General features: G+C 35.2%; 1 protein-coding gene across 2 annotated transcripts in view; it reads right to left on the bottom strand.

Moving 5' to 3' along the window:
* Positions 1-1,157: 1,157 nt before the first annotated feature.
* ARHGAP5 (Rho GTPase activating protein 5) overlaps positions 1,158-24,617 on the bottom strand; it is a 79,245-nt gene continuing 55,785 nt past the window's right edge. For both annotated transcript variants that reach the window (XM_012468624.3, XM_012468632.3), the window contains exons 4-7: positions 15,526-15,603; positions 11,899-12,030; positions 9,491-9,596; positions 1,158-4,692 (exon numbers count right to left, since the gene is read on the bottom strand). In XM_012468624.3, coding sequence (XP_012324047.1) covers positions 4,365-4,692; positions 9,491-9,596; positions 11,899-12,030; positions 15,526-15,603 — 644 coding nt within the window. In that variant the 3' untranslated portion in view covers positions 1,158-4,364. The remainder of the gene's footprint in view (positions 4,693-9,490; positions 9,597-11,898; positions 12,031-15,525; positions 15,604-24,617) is intronic.

Raw genomic sequence — 24,617 nt, 5'->3', positions numbered from 1 at the left:
AATCTGAATTGTGAGAATAAACAAGGTGTTTCTCAACTACAATTCTTTGACAGTTACTCAAAATGTGCATACACTGCAGGTCTTAATACTGCTAACTACTGGTAAAAATGACTAAACCAGAACTGCCAGCACCAAATTAATTTCAAGTGTTATAATTCTATGCATTTAGTAATAACTAAAATGCTAATTAACATTGGTTAGTTTTTCAATTCTAACTGACTACAGAATTTCCACAAAAGACTAATATAACACCATTAAATAAGATGTGAATATGAGATTCTGTGGCTCTCCCCACCTCTCTCCCCTGACACAGAAAATTCATATAGTGAAGGAAAAAAATGGAGTCATGCAAATAGGACAATGACAAGGTTCAACTGACTAGTGGAGACTCCCAAAGTTAATTAGATTTTAACTGCTTTAAAAAGACCAGGGTACTTGGATCACATCAAATAACTGGACATTGGAATATATTATATTAATGCTTTACATAGTATGTAAAGATGCTATCATAAGAAAATGATTTTGAATAGTACCTTCCTTTACTAAATCTTAGAAAATTTTACTTTCAGATATTTGATAACCTGAAAAGGCCTCAAGAGTTCTAATACAATAAAAAAATGAAGCATGTTCCTTATGTACTGAAACAAATTAGAGACTGTTAAGTCTAAGAATTTAAGTAACTTAAAACTATTAAATTCAAGACAACACAAAGATTCAAGTCAAACAGACCTCACCAGATCCACAGACTGACAACATATAGCATAAAATTTGGCTTAATAGTCACAAACCATGAAGAGAAGACACATATTCTTTAATATTAGCAGCTCTGCTATAACTAAAATGGTCTTCAAAATATTTCCAGTGGCTCAAAAGAATGTCTAGCCACAGCTCAAAAATCAGATCCAGGTAAAATTTGGGTCTTAGAAATCCGTTCATTATATTGTTTTCTTAACAATTAAAAAAATCAAATTTTCACCTATATACATCCCGAGAAAAAATTTTGAATCTCCTTTCCAGATACAGTGAAAACTCAATAATACATCTTCTTAATAAAATTTCCATCATATTGATAAATTTATATTTTTATTTTTCATATTTTACTTGAAAAATTAGCTAATTTTTACCAATGAAATGGTAAAAATAGAGGCAACTATAACTTAAAATTACACAGCTTCTTAATGTTTTATTCATAGCATTCTTTATACATCAGAAGCTTCACTGATATTTAATTTACTGCAGCATCCTGTGGGTGAAGCACAAAAATTACATTAATTATAAACAAAGAAACAAAAGCACTTTTGACTTTTTAAAATTATATATATATTTATATCCAGTTGACAAATAGCATCACAATTATTACTGTATAAAAAACTAAAAATCACCATGGAAGCTAAGGCCTAAATTCTTATTCCAATTGTTCCCTTTTGTTTATATCTAAGAGATATTATTAATTAGATTCCAGTACCTCAAAAAAAAAAAACAAAAAAAAAAACAAAAAAACAGGTCTACATTATTTACATACAGTATGAAAAAAAGCTGCTTTTTGGCTAACTTAGATTGCTGTTACCTGCAGTATTTACACTGTAAATGTTAAGGGGAAGATGCATTACTAACAAATACCATTTCAAAAGAAAATATATTGTGCCTGGAATTTTATCTTAGTTGTATATCCTATTAAGTGTCTGTTGAATAGAATTTGACTTCTAATAAATCTACTGAAAATGTGAAACAGAGTACCACTATGCTTCTTTATATTGCTAATCTAGATCCTGTTAGGTCCAATATTGTATTAACTATAAGCACTGAACCTTAAATGAAACAATGGCAACGTGTGTGTAGATGAAATTTTATTTAGTATTGTAAAATATAATGCCTTGATGTTTATGCACAATTATGAGACTATCCTACTAGTCTTTTAAACCTTTAAGAAGTCTCACATGACAGGTCCCTAAACAGTGAAACCTTCCAGTAACTTACTAGAAAAAAGTTTAATTATGTTATTCTGTTTTTAGATGTTTCTAGTATTTAAAAACATATCTAAACCCTTGGCAAAAACAAACACAATCAATTCAGTGTAACAGACTGAGCTTTAAACTGTACTTTAATTTTCAATAACTGTTACCTACTGGTTAACTGAACCAAATGTAGAATATTTAAATGACTCACTATGAAGTGTGTCAAATCAATGATAGAATGCATAGAAAAGTGGAGGTAAGTTTGGGGGAAGGTGCAAGGTGGGTTAATGTGAAAAATGGTAAATGCTAGTTTTAATAACAAAAATGGTACTAAATGCAGATGAACATTAAATTAATACAGTATAAAAGAGAATAGCTTAAATAAACTGGTATTCACATATTACAATAGCAAAGTTATGACAGAATGAACTGAAGACACGAACAGTTTTGAAAATTCTCTTTTTCAGCCTACTTCCAATAGAAATAGTCAGGCTTTTTTCCTGTACATAGTTTGATGCTTTGTCTATACCATATATAGTAGAAAAATAAATTCTTTAGCAACCTAGAAACAGTTTATAAAACTCTTAAAGTTTAATTTTCTTTGCCAGACATGCCAATAGTTAAACTGACAACTATAAATTAAAGCTATATAGACAATAGGTATAAGTAATATAGAACAGGTTAAGAATACTACATTTACCGGATTTTTTTTTTTTAAAAATTACTGTACTTTCTTAATTCCTGTGTGCTTTGCAATAGGAATAATAGGGACTTTGTTTTCTTAGAAAAGATAACATGTAAGAGTATAACACAAATAAGATAATTTATAAAATACATGTACTTCAACAGCAGCCTGGTGCACGTCAACATCTTCGTTCTGAAGTTAAAATTGGAAGTACAATACCTAGAACATAATGGTTGGGAAAGACAATATTTATTTTAGAAAAAAATGGAGCAAATCAAACTCTTAGGAGCCTTGAATCTGAAAATCATCTATTTACTATAATACATGTAAGATAATCTTAAAATTGTAGTCTCAATTAAGATTATAACATTGACCAAAGATTTTTTTTCTTTACTACACAAAATATAACCTAGCAAAATTTACCTGTGCCACCTATTCTGAAAATTTTATCCACAATTTAGTGTTCTGGTTTTATCTTCACTAACAAAATGTTTACCCCCCAAAGCAGCAGTCATTTATAGTAATTCTGGTACCAACGTCAAAGGAAAAAAATTGGCTTAAAAATGGTGCAAAAGCCAGTTTGGATTTTAGTACAACACATCACAGAAAAGAACATGAATACAAATTTGTAATATAAACACTCCAAAGAGTCTGTCAGTACCCAAAGTATTTTTATTGCTATATTAGCAATGGGTTTTTTGGATATGTTTTTAAGGGCCACATAAAAATAGATTCAAGGAACAAATTAAATTGAAGTTCTAGATTTAAATGTTTGGTTTAAAGAATTTTCTACAACAAATTTCATGTTTATGTATGAAAAGTTATATAACCTTATATGAAAATGTCATGAAGTATTTTCTACACTATACTAAACGTATTCCCCAAGAGGGAAAAAATTAAAATATCTAAAATATATTAGATTAAGATTACAAGACCATCATAGATCTTTTGAACATGCATCTGTTTACAGAATTAACAGTATACAAAATGTTTATTTCATTATGGACCATAAAGAAATGAGTTGGTGACAACTATCCTTTGCACAACATTATCAACTTACTTTAGCCACAAGCATGTCCTTGGTATGTGTATAAAAGAATTAGGTTTATTTATCCCTCATCAAATCAACCACAGGTTTATTTGGAAGTAAAGATGAAGGTACAGAAATGTGAAATATGTCAACTGTATTTTTCCTTTCTTTCAAACAACATCCCAAGTATGGCCTCAGTAGCCTGAAATTATAAAATGCTTAACTGGGCTTTTAGTTATCTACACTGACTGCCAGAAGGTAAATTAAGTTGCCCAAATTAGCACATCAAATAACAAAATCAGCCAGAAAGCAGGCTGAAAAGCATTAAATGTTTCATATAGGTGAGTTTTTAAATCATTTAATTTCTATAGAAAAATTTTATTCACAATATAATGTGACAGAAATTGCCACAGGAATGATATACTGATTGCAATAAGGTTGCATGCAGCAGCAGCTTTGTATTTTATAGCTATTTTTGTTTATAAAAATTAAACCTCTCCAGTCATGCTTATCACATGTTCTTAGATTTGTAATGTAAGTGAATAAGGAATACCATCTAGGTCAAAGAGAATATGTCATCATTTTGAATGTGAATTATCTGTATGAAACATGAAGTATACTACTTGAACCCTGAAACATGCATGTCTAGATTTGCTTTTTGTCCAAATCCAGCCTGTTTGCAATCAATTCCTACTCATATAATACCAAGAGGATCCGTTTGTAATTGTGGTTGTATCAGCTGAGGTTGCAATGGTGGCGGCAACTGAAGTGGAACCATTGGTTCCACCAACTGTCCTGGATTCGAAGGTGGTGGTGGAGCCACAATGTTGGTTGTTTCTACAATTTCTCCATTGTAAAAGAAAAACTGACACTGTTGAATGAATGTTTCAACAACAGACTGATGAATCTTAGTAGTAGACAGAAACTCTCGATTTTCAAAATCAGGTCTCATCAAGGTTGGCCAAAAACAGATGGATAAGTTGTCTGCTGTCATTAGGTTGATTTTATTTTGCTGACTAACTCTGAAATTTTGAAAGGAAAAAACATTTAGAAATCAAAACTCATTACAATCACAGAATTCCAGAGCTAGATATGATCTCAGATTTAGTGTTACCTTTTATCCTACTTCAAACATGGGATTTAAAAATTTACACAAGGAAGCATCTTTAATTTGTATGTAAAAAACTTTTCCTGATGTGACAGATTTTAATGAATTTCTGGAAACAGAAACAACAAACTCTAATTGTATATGCAACTTCTTTGACTACTGTGGGAGACGAAAAGATAAACCAGAGTAAGCCATCTCTCTCAACCAGCTTTGGAAAAATTACTATCATAGGTGTTTAACACTAATATCAGGCTAATTTTCCTTCCTACCTTTCCTTCCTTCCTTCCTTTCTCTCTTTCTCTCCTTCCTTCTTTTGTCCCATCCCTCTCTCCCTTCTTTCTTTCCCTCCCTCCCTCTCTCCTTCTCTCCATTCCTTCCCTCCCTCCTTCTTTTCTCTCTCTCTTTCCTCCCTTCTTCCACTCTGTCCCTCCCTCCCTCCCTTGCTTTGAATTGAGTCTATGTTGCTCAGACTGGTCTCAAATCCTGGCCTCAAGTGATCCTCCAGCCTCCCAAAGTGTTGGGATTACAGGAGTGAGCCACCACACCCAGCCAAGAATTTTTAACTTAAAAAACAACAACAAAAAAAAACAAAAAAACCAACAACTGGTTGCTAGCATTCCACAAGACAATCTCTTTTTCTTCTTTTGACACAGAGTCTCGCTCTATCGGTCTGGCTAAAGTGCAATGGCATGATCTCTGCTCACTGAAATCTACCCCTTCTGGCAATTCAAGCAATTCTCCCGCCCCAGCCTCCAGAGTAACTAGGATTACAGGTGCTAACCACCATGCCCAGCTAATTTTTGTATTTTTAGTGGCGATGGGGTTTCACCATGATGGCCTTGGTCTCAAACTCCTGACCTCAAGTGATCCACCCATATCAGCCTCCCAAAGTGCTGGGATTACAGGTGTGTGCCACCATGCCTGGCCAGAACAATCTTTAATCTTTCAGTATCTTGTTTATCAATTTCATTTGAAGGATAACTCTGAGTTTATAACACTTTCCACCTTATATTCTTATGGATTAACAATTTATATATGGTTATACATTTATGAACCGATTTACATCTAGTCCTTTAAACCTGAGAAAGAACTTCTACCATTATCTTTAATAAACAAGAAACATAAGAGGCAAATCTTGGACTATAATTACAAATTATTACACTGAGAAGGATCTTAGTGAGTTTATCCAGCCTCTTCATCTCACACATAAAGACCACAATTCAGAAGTATGCAGGAACCACACATGGTGACTTAGGCCTATAATTCCAGCATTTTGGGAGGCCAAGTCAGGTGGATTGCCTGAGGTCAGGCGTTCGAGATCAGCCTGGCCAGAAGTGGTGAAACCCTGTCTCTACTAAAAACACAAAAATTAGCCAGGCGTGGTGGTGCGCACCTATAATCCCAGCTACTCAGGAGGCTGAGGCAGGAGAATCTCTTGAACCCAGGAGGCAGAGGTTGCAGTGAGTGGAGATTATGCCACCACACTCCAGTCTGGGCGACAAAGCAAGACTCTGTCTCTCAAAAAAAAAAAAAAAAAAGCATGCAGGGAAGCATGAAAATCTTAAATTTTATGGTTCAAAAAAATTTTCATTCAAAAGCAATGGAAAACCTGCAAATACAGAAGTTGCTCATCTAAGGTTAAGTACGTGGCTTACAAACATGTATTATATGATAAAAGTCATAGCTATTTGTTAAAAGACTAAATTAGAATATTCAGAATAAAAATAACTTTTTGTTAAAAGATGCAAAGTGGCTACTAGGCCCAGTTTGGTGTTTCTATGTAGTACACAAGTGCTAGTTTCTGCAAATACCTATAAAGTTGAAAGACGTAAAGGTATGGGCATCAGGTCTAACTAAAGAGTCAGAAAGTACAAAAAAAAGGGTACTAAATCAGTTAAAGAGGAGGGTGGCTAGGGAAGGTTTCCTGAAAGAGGTTATGTTTGAGTTGAGTCAAGGATGATAGGCATGAGAAGAATGGTAGGAAGAAAGGGAAATTCGATTAAAAAAGTGGTTAGTGGCCGGGCGCGGTGGCTCAAGCCTGTAATCCCAGCACTTTGGGAGGCCGAGGCGGGTGGATCACGAGGTCAAGAGATCGAGACCATCCCGGTCAACATGGTGAAACCCCGTCTCTACTAAAAATACAAAAAATCAGCTGGGCAGGGTGGCGCGTGCCTGTAATCCCAGCTACTCAGGAGGCTGAGGCAGGAGAATTGCCTGAACCCAGGAGGCGGAGGTTGCGGTGAGCCGAGATCGTGCCATTGCACTCCAGCCTGGGTAACAAGAGCGAAACTCCGTCTCAAAAAAAAAAAAAAAAAAAAAAAAAAAAAAAGTGGTTAGTGTGTATCAGAACTTCCTGGAGGGCCTGTTAAAACAGCTTGCTGTGGAGTAACTTCTGGTTAACTGTTATTAGTTTAATATAGCAGAGTTTACTTGGTGTGTAGGGGAAAAGGTAAAGAGATGTAAACGAAGTCAGAACCAGATCACTTAGTATTAAATAATTTGGATTTTATCCTAAGGAAATAGGGTGCTATTTAATCAAATGTGATCTTTACAGAAAGATCTTTTACAAAGATCATTCTAGTGTCAGGATCAAGGGAAGATCAGAAGGGAAAGCTGGCAGAGAAAGAACTCAATTACAACTAAACTGGAGGTCTGAGAAATGATAAAGCTTAAACTAAAGCAGTGGCAGGGGAAAGAAAGTAGAAAAATAATTAGGAGAAAAAACTGATTTGACACTCACTGGATGTGAAGAGTAAAAGAGAATATACCAAAGAATAACACCGTAGATTAATTTTTACAACCTTTTTGATTTGCCAGTCATCCATTATACATTTATATTTGTTTTTCTCCCATACTAGAATGTAAACTCATGAGTATTTGGTTCACTGCTGTGTCCCTAGCACTTAGCGCAGTGCCTGGTATTATCCAATTACAGTCTGCTTGAATGTTCTTTCTAAAATATAAGTCTGATTATATATTCCATTGTTCTACTCTCCAGTGTCCCATACCACTCAGAGTAACAGAGAGAATCATACTATGCTTATTCCATTAAGAAAGCCTTCCCCTCCCTAGCACTTTGGGAGGTTGAGGCCCACAGATCGCTTGAGCTCAGGAGTTCAAGACCAGCCTGGGCAACATGGTGAAACCCCGTCTCAAAACAAAAATACAAAAATAAGCTGCGTGTGGTGGCACCTGTCTGTGGTCCCAGCTACTCAGGAGGCTGGGGCAGGAGGATCATTTTAGCCTGGGAGGCAGAGGTTATACTCCAGCCTGGGTGACAGAACGAGACTTCATCTCAAAGAAAAAAAAAAGAAAAAAAGAAAGCCTGCCCTTCTCTGCCCAAAAAAATGTCAGCTGAACTCAACAGTATACTAAGGGATAAGTGATTCACATTTTGCATTCTGAAGCAATCTCTTTATCTTGTTAATAAAACATTTTAAGGAATATTAACCAATGTTTACAGCTATAATGTTTACTATCAATATAGTAAAAAATTGTGTTAACATTTCTTATAACCATTCCCTACGAATATACCAGCATACATAATATTGTAGTATAATTAGTGAAACTTCCTTTTTAGAAAAGTACAATGCTATATGAATGGTTGGTGGTATGGACCACACTCTGAATAGTTCTGTCCCTCTTCCCATACTGACCCTTATCTTTTACTCTGCCCATCCTTCACTCTGTTCCAATCACAGAGGCCTCTTTGCTGTTCCTCAATGCATCAAATATGCTTCTGGCTGTATTGTTAACTGCTGTGACATTAGAGCCCTTCTGGAATACAGTCAGTATGTAAAAATAATGCTGATGGTGGGCCAGTACTGATTCTCTGAACATGCTTGGCCCTTTGCCGATGAAGTCAGACACTCTTCTTTTAGTTAGACAATAAACCATCCCTACAATCCATATTGGACAAGGTCTCCTATTTATAGTACCCTTTGCACCTCTGTTGCCACACCACCAACCTCTCGTATAGCATTGTACTTTTCAAAAAAGGAAATTCCATTAATTATACTACAGTATTATGTATGGTGTAGTATTTTTCTCAGGGAAATGTTGTAAGAAATGTTAACACAATTTTATAGTACATTGCTAGTAATAGTAAGTTTTAAACATTGGTTAATCCTCTTTTAAGAGGTACAGGCTAAAATGTACTTGGTTTGGGTGCTGATACTATTAGTTAGCAAAAAGCAAAAAACTACAGTTCATTAAAATGCCAGTAGAAAATATTATGAAGAGGAGACTTTTGAAAAAATTAGTATAAATACTAGTAATTCCATTTAGTCCTCAGAACAACTTTGTGAAGTGCTGTTAATCTCATCTTTATAGTCGAGACAATCAAGACTTAGCAAGAATACGCAATTTGCCCAAGATCACAGAACTATCAATTTTTCAAACCAAACCCTTTTCCAATTCCAAATAGATTGATCTGGTTAATTATCGAAGTGTCGTTTCATAACTAAAATTCTAAGATCCTACAGAGAATGTGGTAAAAAAAGAAAATAAACTTGCCACACATACTATTTATATAATCATTACATGTACAAAACTAATCACATCTTTTTAGGTATAAATTAGAAAACCAAAATTTAACCGTATGTTTAGTCTGAGTCCTCTTTTCTGTTAATTATCCAATTTATAAAGTTTACATGTTTGAAATGTGTAGTGCAATTTATTTGCCAAAAAAACCCCTAAAAAAATAAAAATACCTGTTTAGATGTGTTATCACGTATCTGAATACATCATAGTTTACAGGATGAAATTTCTTAACAATTTCTTTCAAGGCATGAAGACGTTCTGTTTTATCCAGTATTTCTGTAAAATTAAAACAGTGAAGAATTTTTATCAAAAATGTTTGATAAAGCTTCCTGCTGTATTTACTATAACAATCAGAAATGTGTTTAAAGCATATTAAGACAGGTAAGCAAAATCAAGTAACATGTTCTAAAGCAGCAGTCCCCAACCTTTTTGGCACCAGGGACCAGTTTCGTGGAAGACAGGTTTTCCACAGATGGGTGGGGAGATGGTTTTAGGATGATTCAAGTGTATTACATTTATAATTAGATTCTCATAAGAAGTGTACAACCTAGACCCCTTGCACGTACACTTCACAGTAGGTAGGATTCCTACTCCTATGAGAATCTAATGCCGCTCCTGATCTGACAGGAGGTGGAGCTCAGCTTCACTCACCCACCTGCTCACCTCTTGCTGTGTGGTGTGGTTCCTAACAAGCCAGGCTGTGTGGCCTAGGGGTTGGGAAGCCCTGTTCTAAAGAATTTGCTAAATTATCTAAATTAAGAAATCACTTCAACTAACATTATCTATTTCTATTAATGTTATTGTTTATTATTATAGCTTTTTAATAAGGAAAGCTAATCACTGAAGATCAAAGTGACTCAGCACTGACAAAATGGGAAATGGTATACTGGCAATTTACATAACTAAATATTGATTCAGAATTAACTACTTACAAATCTGTTAGGCTCTTAACAGTCATGCTACAGAGAGTAACTATTTCAGGCTTTATGGGCACACTTACTCAACCCTGTGCTGCAGCACAAAAGCAGTAACAGACATGTAACAAATGGGAGTGGCTATATTCCAATAAAACTTCTGAAATTTGAATTCCATATAATTTTAATGTGTCATAAAATTTTCTTTTTTCTTGGTGTAAAAACGATTCTCAGCTCAAAAGTCTGCCAAAAACTGGCAATAGCCTAAATATGGCCCTTGGGCCATAGGTTTGTCTATACTACAATTACTTGTAATCCATTTTGCTTATAAAAGATTTTCCTTTACAGGCAGTGTAAGTATTTAACTTAGTTACTCTCCAAATCTATGCAGTTATGAAACGCAGTAACTGAAATGTGACCCTGAAATAAATGAGATAGAGAGTATTTTCCTCCTTTTCCTTATTTTGGAGACCAGTGTGTATACCACATCATTATGGTAACATAACTGAGTACTACTAACAAAATCTCCTTTGTTACATATTACTTCTAAATCAGCCCTCAAAAATTTCCTAAGTAGGAAAGTTCTGAGGTTCCTATTAATGGTCAATAGCTAAGAAAATCGAAGCTATCGATTAAATCATTTTTCCACTTTATCTGAGAGTATGTGTAAGGCAACTATACCTTGTGACAATATACTGAATTAAAAAAAAAAAAATCACTGAGAACTTTAATATAATCAGAACTATAATGAAGCAGTCTCACTTAAAAGAACCTGAAGACTTGCAACCAAAAGGAAATAGTAGAGTGAAGTATTCAGCAACTCCCTTAATTTTTTGCCACTGAGAAATCATGTGGATGAAACTGATGCCCGAACAGACTTTAGGTCTCATTTTCCAGGTAAATGAATATCTGTTTACTGGAAACATCTGAATGAATGATGCCAAAGTAGGAATAAATACTAAATAAGTATTCATGTTCTTTCCCCAAATGACTTACAACACGTGGTCTGCTATGGTTTGAATGTGTCCCCCAAAGTTCTTGTGTGGGAAACTTAATCCCCAAGGCAACAGTGTTGAGAGGTGGGATCTTTAAGAAGTGACTACATCATGAGGATTTTGTCTTCATGAATGGATTAATGCTGTTATCTCTGGAGTGAGTTAGCTATTTTGGGAATGAGTTCCTGATAAAAGGCCCTCACCAGATGAGGCCTCCTTGATCCTGAACTTACCAGCCTCTAGAACTGTAAGAAATAAAGTACTCTATAAATTATGCAGTCTGTAGTATTCTGTTACAGCAACACAAAATAGTTAAGACAAGGCCAAAGTAAATTTCTCTGACTTATAATTTGAAGGATTTGTTTAATTTTCTTACAATGACCTTAAGTTTGAATTAAAAACACAAACATCAACCTTCTAGTACAATGATTTTCTAACCTCTAGGAGCATTTAAGTCACCTAGGGGGCAAGCTAAAACAGAATATTCCTGGAGGCAATCTCCAGGGATTCTGATTTAAATTTAGAGGAAAATACCTTTAAGAAACAGAGTTCTGGTAAGCTAATTTTTATTAGCTACATATTCTAGTACATGACGATTTTAACACTTAGCAATCAATATCCAAAAACTGCCATTATCATCCCTCTCATAAAAAGGAAGTTTATACTTACTGGCTGCTTCCAATAGCTCTGGATGAAGAGAATATGGAATTAAAGGATCTGGCAGATCTGCAAAGAAAGCTTTAAGAGCTCCAGCTACAGCATTTACTGTTACTTCCATTGACACGAGATTGATATTATGATCTACAAGACAAAAATTAAATAAATTATATACTAAAACTTTATATTTATTATAAAAGTAAGCTAAATGGTTACTTCTAAATCAAAAGATAACTTTAAGTCTTGGCCACTTTTCTTTTTCCTTTTTCTTTTGAGATGAAGTTTCACTCTTGTTGCCCAGGCTGGAGTGCAGTGGTGTGATCTCACCTCATTGCAACCTCCACATCCCAGGTTCAAGTGATTCTACAGCCTCAGTCTCCCAAGTAGCTGGGATTACAGACACCTGCCACCATGCCCAGCTGATTTTTTGTATTTTTAGTAGAGACAGGGTTTCACCATTGTTGCCCAGGCTGGTCTCGAACTCCTGACATCAGGTGACCCACCTGCCTCGGCGTCTCAAATTGCTGAAATTACAGGGGTGAGCCACCGCACCAGGCCCCACTTTTCTTTTTAGGCTGACAAACTACAGAGATCAGGGAAAAGACAACCAAGCAAGAAGTCTTTTCTGTTACTAATAAAAAAAATGCTGTTAGGCTTATTAGTATATTGGGGAACTTTACTAATATCTTTGTTTGTATACATAGCTATTTAAAAGAGGCCAAGAGGCAAATGATGAGTACTTGCAGAAGTTTAAGTTCAGCCTGGGCAACATAGTGAGACCCTGTCTCTTTGGGACCAAAAAAAAAAAAAGAGGCCATATGTAACTAGAAAGACAAAAGAAATATGCATACAGGTTGATCTGAAACTTGTTCACTGGAATATTTTGTATCTGGGATGATAACTGCTAAGTAAAATGGACATATTCCAAAATTTGAAAAAAATCCGAAATCCAAAATACTTCTGGGCCCCAAGAATTTTGAATAAGGGATACTCAATTTGTATAAATCCAAATTTGGACCTTTTAACTTTACAGTTTAAAATTTTATGTAAAATGGTTTAAATTTAAGTAGTTAGTGAAGTTCTGACTAAAAAAAAAGTCAAGAATGGAACATACTGAAGGTGTATCATAAGGTTAATTTGCTATCAGTAAGTCATTTTAATATAAAAATACAGACCAGCAAAAAGAAAAAAAATTTCCCCATCACCTAGAGAGAAATGTTGTTTACACTTTAGCATGTTTCCTTTCAGCCTTTTTCTGCTCATTAAAAAAATTGTCAAACCAATTATTAACATTTTTCCCTATATCAACAATTTTAATGGCTATAAAATATTTCCTTAGATTATATAATTTACATAATATTCTATTACAGAACATTTAATTTATTTCATTTAAATATATTACAATAATATAAAAATGATATGACACTATGCTTTAATACATATAAGCTTGTTTCCTTAGGCTACATTCTTCATAGTAATAGCTATCCAATGAAGATATTAATATGGTGCTCGGACAGAAAACCCTTCATATGCATTACCTCATTATTCTCATAGTTACTCTCATCACTCCCATACTAGATATGAAGAAATTGAGATTTAGAAAGATTAATTTGCCAGGGGCACAAAAATAGTGGCAGGAACAGAAAAAAACAAAATCAAACTCAAGAGCCTTGGTATTAACTACAACCATGCATTCATTATTGGAAGTGAAATTCTATCAACTTAATATCATTAAGTCTAAACAGTTTTTTAAACACATACACTCTTTCTCTCTCTATCTATACATTTTTTCTTTTTTCTTTTTTTTTTGAGATGGAGTCTTGCTCTGTCACCCAGGCTGGAGTGCAGTGGTACAATCTCATTTCACTGAAACCTCTGCCTCCTAGGTTCAAGTGATTCTCCTACCTCAGCCTCCTAAGTCACTGGGATTACAGGCGTGCACCACAATGGCTGGCTAATTTTTTGCATTTTACTAGAGATAGGGTTTCACTATGTTGCCCAGGCTGATCTTCAACTCCTGAGCTCAGGCAATTCACCCACCTCTGCCTCCCAAAGTGCTAGAATTACAGGTGTAAGACACCAAATTTTTTAAAAATGGGATACCAGACTATAAAATACTCTTTGGCAACAAGGTGCATTGTTGTATACACTTAGACACACATCACTCAACAACTGACATTTTGCCACTTCAATAGACAAAAATCTTTATTTTACACGCCGCCTTAGTATTCATTCTACTTATTAAACCCGAGTGGTATTCCCCCAAAACCCTTTTTAAAAAAACTAACAATACTGCAAGGAAGAGCCTTGTAAGTATATCTTGGCATATTTATGCAAAAACTTCTGTAACGAATTCCAAGAAGTGAAATTTCTCAAGCAAAGCTATCTGAATCCTGGTATTTACAACTGCCTCTCAAAAGGCACCTACAACCAACAGTGTACAAGATACACATTTACCCATGCTCTACTAACAATTCTCTTCATTCTAATAAAACAAATAAACATAATCTTTTTGTTTTAATTTTTATCATTAATAGAGGCTAAGCATATTTTCATTTATTTATTGGTTGCTCTCTTCTGATGTGAACTACTTAAGCTAGGTATGTCACACCCTGTTTTAGCCACATTGTCATACAAAATTTTTACATTTTTGTAAAATTTTAACATGTACATAGTCCAGTCTATCATCTAGTTCATGTTTTTTAGGTTTCATATCAAGTTTAGGTTTTTCTCTACTCCAAGACTATAAAAATATTCACTCATTTTTCTCCCTAGTACTTACCATTTTCATTTTTTACATTTAAATCTTTAATCGTATATAGAATGTACGTTAATGTAAGTAGAAAATTCGTTTTTACCCCTAATGGCTAAGATGTCAATCAATTATAAGTCAAATTACTGCTTTTCTAAATCTGCTGACAGATTTATATAGGTACAGTCACAGTCTTTTATTTGTAAGATAGTTTAATGTATTAGGAATATGAAATTTGGAAAGAAACTAAGAGTATATGGGCCATGAAATATCTAATCTTACATCAGAATATTTTACAGTATTCCCTTCAGTCTTGGTAAAAGACAGTTTCTCATGATTTCTTTTTTTATTTTTCTATTTTTTCAGTTTCTCATTATTTCAAAAACAAAATCTATTCTACTGCATTCCATTCCTTCTGGGCGTGATGGACTTTGCTTCAATAACGAATGCCTGCTTTTCCAGTACCTCCTTTCTTATTTACTAAATCCTTTTCTGTCTTCATATTTACATTAAAAACACATACAGTATTGTATTTTCATGATTCAACTGTCTTTTGTTTTCACTCTTTTCTTCTATTGCAAATGTATTTTAAAAGTTTCATATCACCTACTTCCTCTTATAAATCCCTAGTACCGAGGCCCCTTAATTCAAAGGCTCTAAAGTAATCAGTGACTTCCTTGCTAGTGTAAAATAAGACTTTCCCTAGCTGTTCTGTACCTTTATTGTGATATCTATTCTACTTAGTGCTTCTAATCCCACTTTGAAACCCTCTCTCTTCAACATCCATATCCTTAGGAAGTTTTCAAATGAAAATCAATCTTCCAACCATGAATTCTAATAAGGGAAACATAAAACAACAATTTTATTTCACATAATTATCTTCTTACCCTGATCAAACTGCTTTTGAATATTGTCTTGGTCAGTTTTGTTCCCGCTAACACGGTAGAGTCCTTCGGTACATAACCCTAAGAGAATGAAGAAATATACATACTTTAATAAACACATATACATGGCTGGGTGCAGTGGCTCATTAACTTATAATCCCAACACTTTGGGAGGCTGAGGTGGGACAACTGCTTGGTCCAGGAGTTTGAACCCAGCCTGGGCAAAAACACAAACAATAAACAAAAACTTAGCTGGGCGTGGTGGCACCTGTAGCCCCAGTTACTCGGGAGGCTGAGGCAGGGGGATCACCTGAGCCTGAAAGGTCAAAGCAAGAGATCAAGACCTGTCTCCCAAAAAACATCCAACTAACCAAACAAAAAAACCCATAAATTACCTATAACAACGAATGTACTTAATCTTATGTATAGCTTAGTTACAAATTTATAGTGGTAAAATATTTTTAAGATAATATTTTTTGAGCATTTAAAAAAAGCAAGTTCTTAATGGACTACTTTCTATTTTAAACCATTTAGGACATTCAGTTCCAGACAAAATGAATAGACTTATTTCTTCCTACTATCCCACTAAATACAGCTAAAAATCCTGAACCCAACATGTAAAAAAATCAAACCTAAGTAGTTTGTGAATGATGGAGAGAAGGTGGACTGGCTAATGACCTAGCAAGAAAGACATGACAGTTAGTTCCCTCATTTTTGGGAGGTCAGGGAGACGCTCATATCGTGACCGGGCATTAGAGAGGCCTGCAACCCAGAAATACTAATGAACAACAAAAACAAAACATCTAAAACTAACAAAAACAAAAACAAAAAACCTAACAACAACAGCAACAAGAAAAGTTTGCTTTCCCTAGTGAAAGGATTAGAAGAGGTACAGCCTAGCAAGACAAAAAAACCTTTTAAACTGTTATTGCCCTACTCAAGCCACAAAGCATGGAATCCCTCCTCACTCTTGTCAGTGAAGGCCAACTTGGAAGCCTAGACTTCTACCTCTGCTAATCAGTAACAAGGAGCTCTTTACCCTTTCTCGACTGTCAGCAGCAGCTGAGTGGAGAGTCTAAACTTCTATCACCAATCCCAGGTAAGAAATGCCCTACCAGCCAAGCACACTGACTCACGCCTGTAATCCCAGCCCTTTGAGAGGCCGAGCTGGGTGGATCACCTGAGGTCAGAAGTTCGAGACCAGCCTGGTCAACATGGTGAAACCTTGTCTCTACCCAAAAAAAAAAAAATTAGCTGGGTGTGGTTGTGGGTGCCTGTAATCCCAGCTACTTGGGAGGCTGAGGCAGAATTGCTTGAACCTGGGAGGCAGAGGTTGCAGTGAGCCAAGATTATGCCACTGCACTCCAGCCTGGGTGACAAAAGTGAGACACTGTCTCAACAACAACAACAAAAAGAGATGCCCTACCTACCACACCATGCTATTATTAGTGAAGGCCAGTGGAAGCCAACAGGCAGTCTGAACTTCCACTCCCACATTGCAGACCCTCTCCCTTACACCTTCAGGTGCAATGTCAGAGGAGGCCTGCTAAAACAGATTTAAGTAATATTCAAAAGTCTCAGAACATGATATCTATAGTGTCTATGAAACAGTAATAAAACAAAAATCTCTCATATCAGAAACCAAAAAAAAAAAAAAGTCAACTTGAATGATAAATGACATTTAACAGATACCAAACACAAAGGTGGCAGTTATGGAATTACTGAACAGGACTTTAAAGCAGTTATTATAAAATACTTCAATGAGCAATTATAAACACAAACATGAAAAAACAGTAAGTTTCGGCAAAGAAACAGAATATATAAGGAAGAACTAAATGGAAATTTTAGACCAGGAGTGGTGGATTCCACCTGTAATCCCAGCACTTTGGGAGGCTGAGGTGGGTAGATCACTTGAGGTCAAGAGTTCGAGATCAGCCTAGCCAATATGGTGAAACCCCAGCTCTACTAAAAATACAAAACTTAGCTGGGTGTGGTGGTAGGTGCCTATAATCTTAGCTGCTTGGGAAGCTGAGGCAGGAGAATCACCTGAACCCAGGAAGCAGAGGTTGCAGTGAGCTGTGATCACACCATTGCACTCTAACCTGGGCGACAGAGTGAAACCCCTTCTCAAAATAAATAAATAAATGGAAATTTTAGAAGAAATACAGTGACAGACACAACTCACCAAATGGGCCCAACAGTGAGATAAAGATGACCAAAAAAAAAACAAAAAACAAAACCTGAACTTGAAGATAAATCAGTAAGAATTACCCAATTTAAAGCCAGGCACGGTAGCTCACACCTGTAATCTTACCTACAAAATAACTATACCTCACTGTTCTCTATATAATATTTATCCTGACTTTGTGAATGTATTCTTTCACATTAAGTAATAAGAATGAAAAATTCTTATTAAAACACTTCTTCCTCATTGACACGTTCCCTGCTATCTCCAATGAGAAGCAATTATTTTCTTCCTTTGAACTCTTGTAGCACTTTATCTATAGCTCTCTTACCACTCAGTAAAAGTCATAGCAGTACCTTTACATTCCCAGGGTTCTTCACACAGTGCAGAGGTTCTCAGCTGGGGGCATACTGCACCTCAGGGAACACTTGGTAATGCCTAGAGACATTTTTGGTTGTCAAAAGTGGAGGAGGGCCATCTAACAGCAGAGGACAGGACGATGTTAAACATCATCCTAGAATGCACAGGACAGCCTCTAACAGCAAATAATTAAATAGCCTCACATATCAATAATGCTGAGGTTGGGAAACCCCTTCCACAGTGATAAACATCTATTACTATTTGTTAAATGGAGACTATAAGGCCCTACCCACACTAAAATCTTGCTCTTTACTCACTATTAACAGTGATTTGAAAAAACAAAAACACAGACTAAATTATATAGATGTGAATTATCCAAGTTTTATGTGGCCTTAAATCACCCAAAGTATCTATCCTGGACCTCCAAGCAATAAAGGGATTATAAACCTATCCAAATATTCCCAAACTAAATATAAAATTTTAGTAACTTAAAACGTTGTCTTTTAACTATCGTTTTTTCCCTTTCATTAGAAAAGGTCACTATCCCTTAAGTAACCCAGAATATTACTGTTATCTGAAGTTTCAGAATGGCCTAAGTTCTATCTGAGTTGCTAACAGATATAAAACCAGGGTTTCACCGCCTGTTCCCTTTCACCTTCAGGTTGAAATAATTATTTAAGTCATATAATAGATTACAAAGGTTAACAGAGATGCAAGGTCTGTAAATAATCCACAAATTTGATAAACATGTCCATGGGACATGATGTCATCAAAAGTGGTAGAGAAGAGGGCTCAGTCCCCCAACAAAAGTGACTAATGAGCTGCCAAAAGGGTGGGAATCAATGTTTGCAGAACTCTGGAATCTATTAAAAAATTACGTCAGCTGTAGTCTTGGTGAAGAAAGAAGCTTTAAATTATCTACCATTCCCTATACCCCAGATTAGTGACAATCATGAGGACAGTAGCCTGCACTGTGAGTGCAGGTTACAAGTGCCAGACAGAGCAATACGAACCTTATTCTGAAAGAACTGTGGTCGTGGATTTAGTGGATTTCAACCTGTCTGTTGGCTCTCTGAAGGAAAAGTACAAGTGCTTGCCTTTGTTTCACCCACAAGACTTGGAAAGTGTCATTTAAAGAAACTAACAAATCACCACCAGGTGAAGAGAACTGACTTCAGTGGCAACAAATGACAAAGAATGCAGACTTTACAAAAATAGTTTACAGAAGTCTCTAAACAAGCAAACAACAAATCCACACACAGCAAAAGCAAACCCTGGTGAGGGTAAAGAATCTTATTTTCCAGGGCTGCCATATTGTAATCTTTTAAGTGTCTTTATTTTCAACAAAAAAAAGGGATATAAAGAGAAACAAGAAGGTAGAGTTTAATACAAGAAAAAAAGAAATTCAGAGAAACTGTCCACAATGAAGCCCAGTTGTTGCACTTAGTAGACAAAGACTTTAAATCAAAAGATTAAAAAAAAAACACACAAAGAGAACCAAAGACAAAAACCATATGATTATCTCAATAGATACAGAGAAGACCTTTGACAAAATTCAACAGCCCTTTATGTTAAAAACCCTCAATAAACTAGGTATTGATGGAACGTATCTTAAAATGATAAAAGCTATTTACGACAAATCAACAGCCAATATCATACTGAATGGGCAAAAACTGGAAGCATTCCCTTTGAAATCTGGCACTAGACAAGGATGCCCTCTCTCACCACTCCTATTCAATACAGTACAGGAAGTTCTAGCCAGAGCAATCAGGCAAGAAAAAAAAATAAAGGGTATTCAAATAGGAAAGGAGGAAGTCAAATTGTCTCTATTTGCAGATGACATGATTGTATATCTAGAATCACCCCATCATCTCAGCCCAAAATCTCCTGAAACTGATAAGCAACTTCAGCAAAATCTCAGAATACAAAATCAATGTGTAAAAATCACAAGCATTCCTATACACCGATAACAGACTTAAAGAGAGCCAAATCAAGATCGTACTGCCATTCACAATTGCTACAAAGAGAATAAAATACCTAGGAATACAACTAACAAAGAACGTAAAGGACCTCTTCAAGGAGAACTATAAACCACTGCTCAAGGAAATAAGAGAGGACACAAACAGATGGAAAAACATTCCATGCTCATGGTTAGGAAGAATCAATATTGTGAAAATGGCGATATTGCCCAAAGTAATTTACAGATTCAAGGCTATCCCCATCAAGCTACCAATGACCTTCTTCACAAAACTGGAAAAAAACCACCTTAAACTTCTTATGGAAGCAAAATAGAGCCAGCATAGCCAAATCAAATCTAAGCAAAAAGAACAAAGCTGGAGGCATCACGCTACCGGACTTCAAACTATACTACAAGGCTACTGTAATCAAAACAGCATGGTACAGGTACCAAAACAGAGATATAGACCAATAGAACAGAACAGAGGCCTCGGAGGCAACACCACACATCTACAACCATCTGATCTTTGACAAACCTGAGAAAAACAAGCAATGGGGAAAGGATTCCCTGTTTAATAAATGGTGTTGGGAAAACTGGCTAGCCATGTGCAGAAAGCAGAAACTGGACCCCTTCCTGACACCTTACACTAAAATTAACTCCAGATGGATTAAAGACTTCAACATAAGACCTAACACCATAAAATCCCTAGAAGAAAACCTAGGCAAAACCATTCAGGACATAGGCATAGGCAAGGACTTCAAGACCAAAACACCAAAAGCATTGGCAACAAAAGCCAAAATAGACAAATGGGACCTAATCAAACTCCACAGCTTCTGCACAGCAAACGAAACAGTCATTAGAGTGAATCAGCAACCATCAGAATGGGAAAAAAGTTTTGCAATCTACCCATCTGACAAAGGGCTGATATCCAGAATCTACAAAGAACTAAAACAGATTTACAAGAAAAAAACAAACAAGCCCATTCAAAAGTGGGTGAAGGATATGAACAGACACTTTACAAAAGAAGGCATATAATAAGGCCAACAAACATATGAAAAAATGCGCATCATCACTGGTCATTAGAGAAATGCATATCAGAACTACATTGAGACACCATCTCACGCCAGTTAGAATGGCGATCATTAAAAAATCTGGAGACAACAGATGCTGGAGAGGATGTGGAGAAATAGGAACACTTTTAAACTGTTGGTGGGAGTGAAAATTAGTTCAACCATTGTGGAAGACAGTGTGGCAATTCCTCAAGGAGTCAGAAACAGAAATTCCATGTGACCCAGCAATCCCATTACTGGGTATATATCCAAGGGATTATAAATCATTCTACTATAAGGACACATGCACACGAATGTTCACTGCAGCACTGTTTACAATAGCAAAGACCTGGAACCAACCCAAATGCCCATCGATGATAGACTGGACAGGGAAACTGTGGCACATAAACACTACAGAACACTATGCAGCCATAAAAAACGGTGAGTTCGTGTCCTTTGTAGGGACATGGATGAATCTGGAAACCATCATTCTCAGCAAACTGACACAAGAACAGAAAATCAAATACTGCATGTTCTCACTCACAGGTGAGTGTTGAACAATGAGAACACATGGACACAGGGAGGGGAGCATCACACACTGGGGTCTGGGTCTGTCAGGGGGAAATAGGGGAGGGACAGTGGGGGGTGGGGAGTTGGGGAGAGATAACATGGGGAGAAATGCCAGATATAGGTGTTGGGGAGGAAGGCAGCACATCACACTGCCATGTGTGTACCTATGCAACAATCTTCCATGTTCTTCACATGTACCCCAAAACCTAAAATGCAAAAAAAAAAAGAATAAACTATCAGCTAAAAAAAAAATCACAAACAGATAAAGGAAACCATGAACAAAAAACTAAAGGAAAGCAGGAGAATGATGACTCAGAGAAGTGAATATCAATAAATACACAGAAATTATAAAAAGACCATAAATAGAAATTCTGCAATTGAAAATTACAATAAATGAAAACTTCACTGGAGGGGTTAACAGAGACATGAGCAGGCAGAAGGAATAACCAGTGAACTTAAAGACTGGTTGAGACCATCCAATCTGAGGAACAAAGGGAAGTGAACAAGAAAACAAGAAAGAAGTAACTATCACATATAAGATATATTCAACAAGATTAACAGCCTATTTGATCTTCAGAAACCATGGAGGTTAGAAGGCAGTAGAATGATATACTTAAAGTGCTAAAAGAAAAAAAAAAACCCTGCAAACCAAAAATTCTGTGCCTAGCAAAACTATGCTTCAAAAATAAAGGAGAAATTAAGATATTATCATCATATAAAACAAAAGTTGACAGAGTTAATCACTAGTAGACATGTCCTACAAGATATGATAAAGAGAGTTAAAGAAGTTCTCTAAGCTGAAATGAAAGGGCACCGGACAGTAACTTGAAGCCATAAGAAAATAAATAACCAATGTTACAGCAGCTAGATAGGCAAGCATATAAGCCAGCAGTAGTATTTCATTTTTTATTTATAACTCCTTTTTGTCCTATGATTTAAAAAGTACATAAAGAATAATTACAAGTCTATGTTAATAGACATAAAATGTATAAAGGTATAATTTCTGACAATAACAAGAATGGGAAATGAAGCTATAAAGAAGCAATTTTTGTGCACTTTTGAAACGAAGATACTTTCAATTAAAACATGATTATTATTAAGATATTAACTGTAATCTGCCGGTTAATGACTAAGAAAATACTTTGAAATCTCCTATTAAGACAGAGATTGGTATAATGGATAAAAGAGAAAAACAGCATCCAACTATACATAATCTGCAAGACAATCACTGTAGAACCAAAGACACAAATATGTTGAACGTAAAAGGATAGAAAAGTATATTCTATGTAAATAGTGATTAATGAGACAGTGGGGGTAGCTATTCTAATATCAGAAAAAATAGACTTTGAGATAAAATGTGTTACAAGAGCACAGAAGGACATTAAACATCAGTAACAGGGAGAACCCATCAGTAAGATATAATTATAAACATACATGTACTTAACAAGAGTCCAAAATATATGAGGCAAAAACTGACAGAACTGAAGGAAGAAATAAACATTTGAACTATAAAAGTTGGAGACTGCAATAGTCCACTGCAATAGAACTAGCAGAAGATTACCAAGGAAAACAGAGACTTTGAACACTATAAACCAACTAGATCAAACAGACATAGAATACTCCATCTAACAACAGCATAATATGCATTCTCTTTAAATGCACATGTAACATTCTGGAAGACAGACCATATGTTAGGCCACAAAACAAGTTTAAATAAATTTTAAAGGTCTGAAATAATACAGAGTATGTTCTCTGATCACAAGGGAATGAAACCAGAAAGAAGTAACAAAAGGAAAATTAATAAATATATGAAAATTAAACACCACATTTTTTAATAGTCAATGGAACAAAGAAATTACAAATAAAATTAGAAAATACTTTGACATGAACAAAAAGAACAATATACCAAAACCTATGGGATGCAGCCAAAAGATTTTCAGAGGGGGATTTGCAGCTGTAAAAGCCTTCATTAAAAAAGATTTCAACTTTAAGAAATTAGAAAAAGATAAAGCTAAACCCAAAGCTAGCAGAATGAAAGAAATAATAAAAATTAATATGGAGATAAAATAGAAAGTTAGAAAAAGAGGGAGAATCAAACAGAACCAAAAGTTGGTTCTCTAAAAAGATCGATTAAATTGACACACCTTTAGCTAGATTTACCAAGGAAAAAAAGAGAAGACTCCAGTTACTCAAATCAGAAATAAAAGTACAGATATTACTACTGAAATACAGAGATGATAAAAAAATTACAAGAAAATACTATGAACAATTGTATGCCATCAAATTAGATATGTTAAATGAAATAAACAACTTTTTAGAAATATAACAAATACCAGAAATGATTCAAGAAGAAATAGAAAATCTCAACAGGTCTATAATAAATAATGAGATTGATCTAGTAATCAAAAGCTCACGAAAACAAAAAAGCCCAGTATAAGATGGTTTCACTGATGAATTATGCCAAACCCTTAAAAATTATTAGCAATAATTGATCTTAAACTGAAAAACAGAACAGAAACATTTCCCATGAGGCTGTGACTACCCTAATGCCATAGCCAGATTAAAAATACAAAGTGAAAACTATAGGCCAATATCACCTACAAATATAGATTTAAAAAATCTTCAACAAAATACTATGAAACCAAATTAAGCAGCATATTAAGATTATTCGTCATGACCAAGTAGGATTTATCCAAATAAAGCAAAGGTGGTTTGATATATGGAAAACAATTAGTCTGATAAACCACATTAATAGAAAAATGGGGGGGAACCATATGATCATCCCAACTGATGTAGAAAAAGCATCTGAAAAAATTCACCACCCTTTCATGATAAAACCGCTTAAACTAGGAGCAGAAGGTATCTTCTTCAACATGATCAAGGACATTTATGAAAACTCCACAGCTAATATACTTATTAATATACTTAATAATATTAGTAATAATATACTTATTAGCTGTGATGAAATATGGTG

The sequence above is a fragment of the Aotus nancymaae genome, unplaced genomic scaffold (genome assembly GCF_030222135.1).
Source record: "Aotus nancymaae isolate 86718 unplaced genomic scaffold, 86718_ANA_hifiasm-v0.15.2.pri h1tg000062l, whole genome shotgun sequence".
Lineage (NCBI taxonomy): Eukaryota > Metazoa > Chordata > Mammalia > Primates > Aotidae > Aotus > Aotus nancymaae.
This window is presented reverse-complemented; position numbering and strand designations above follow the sequence as displayed.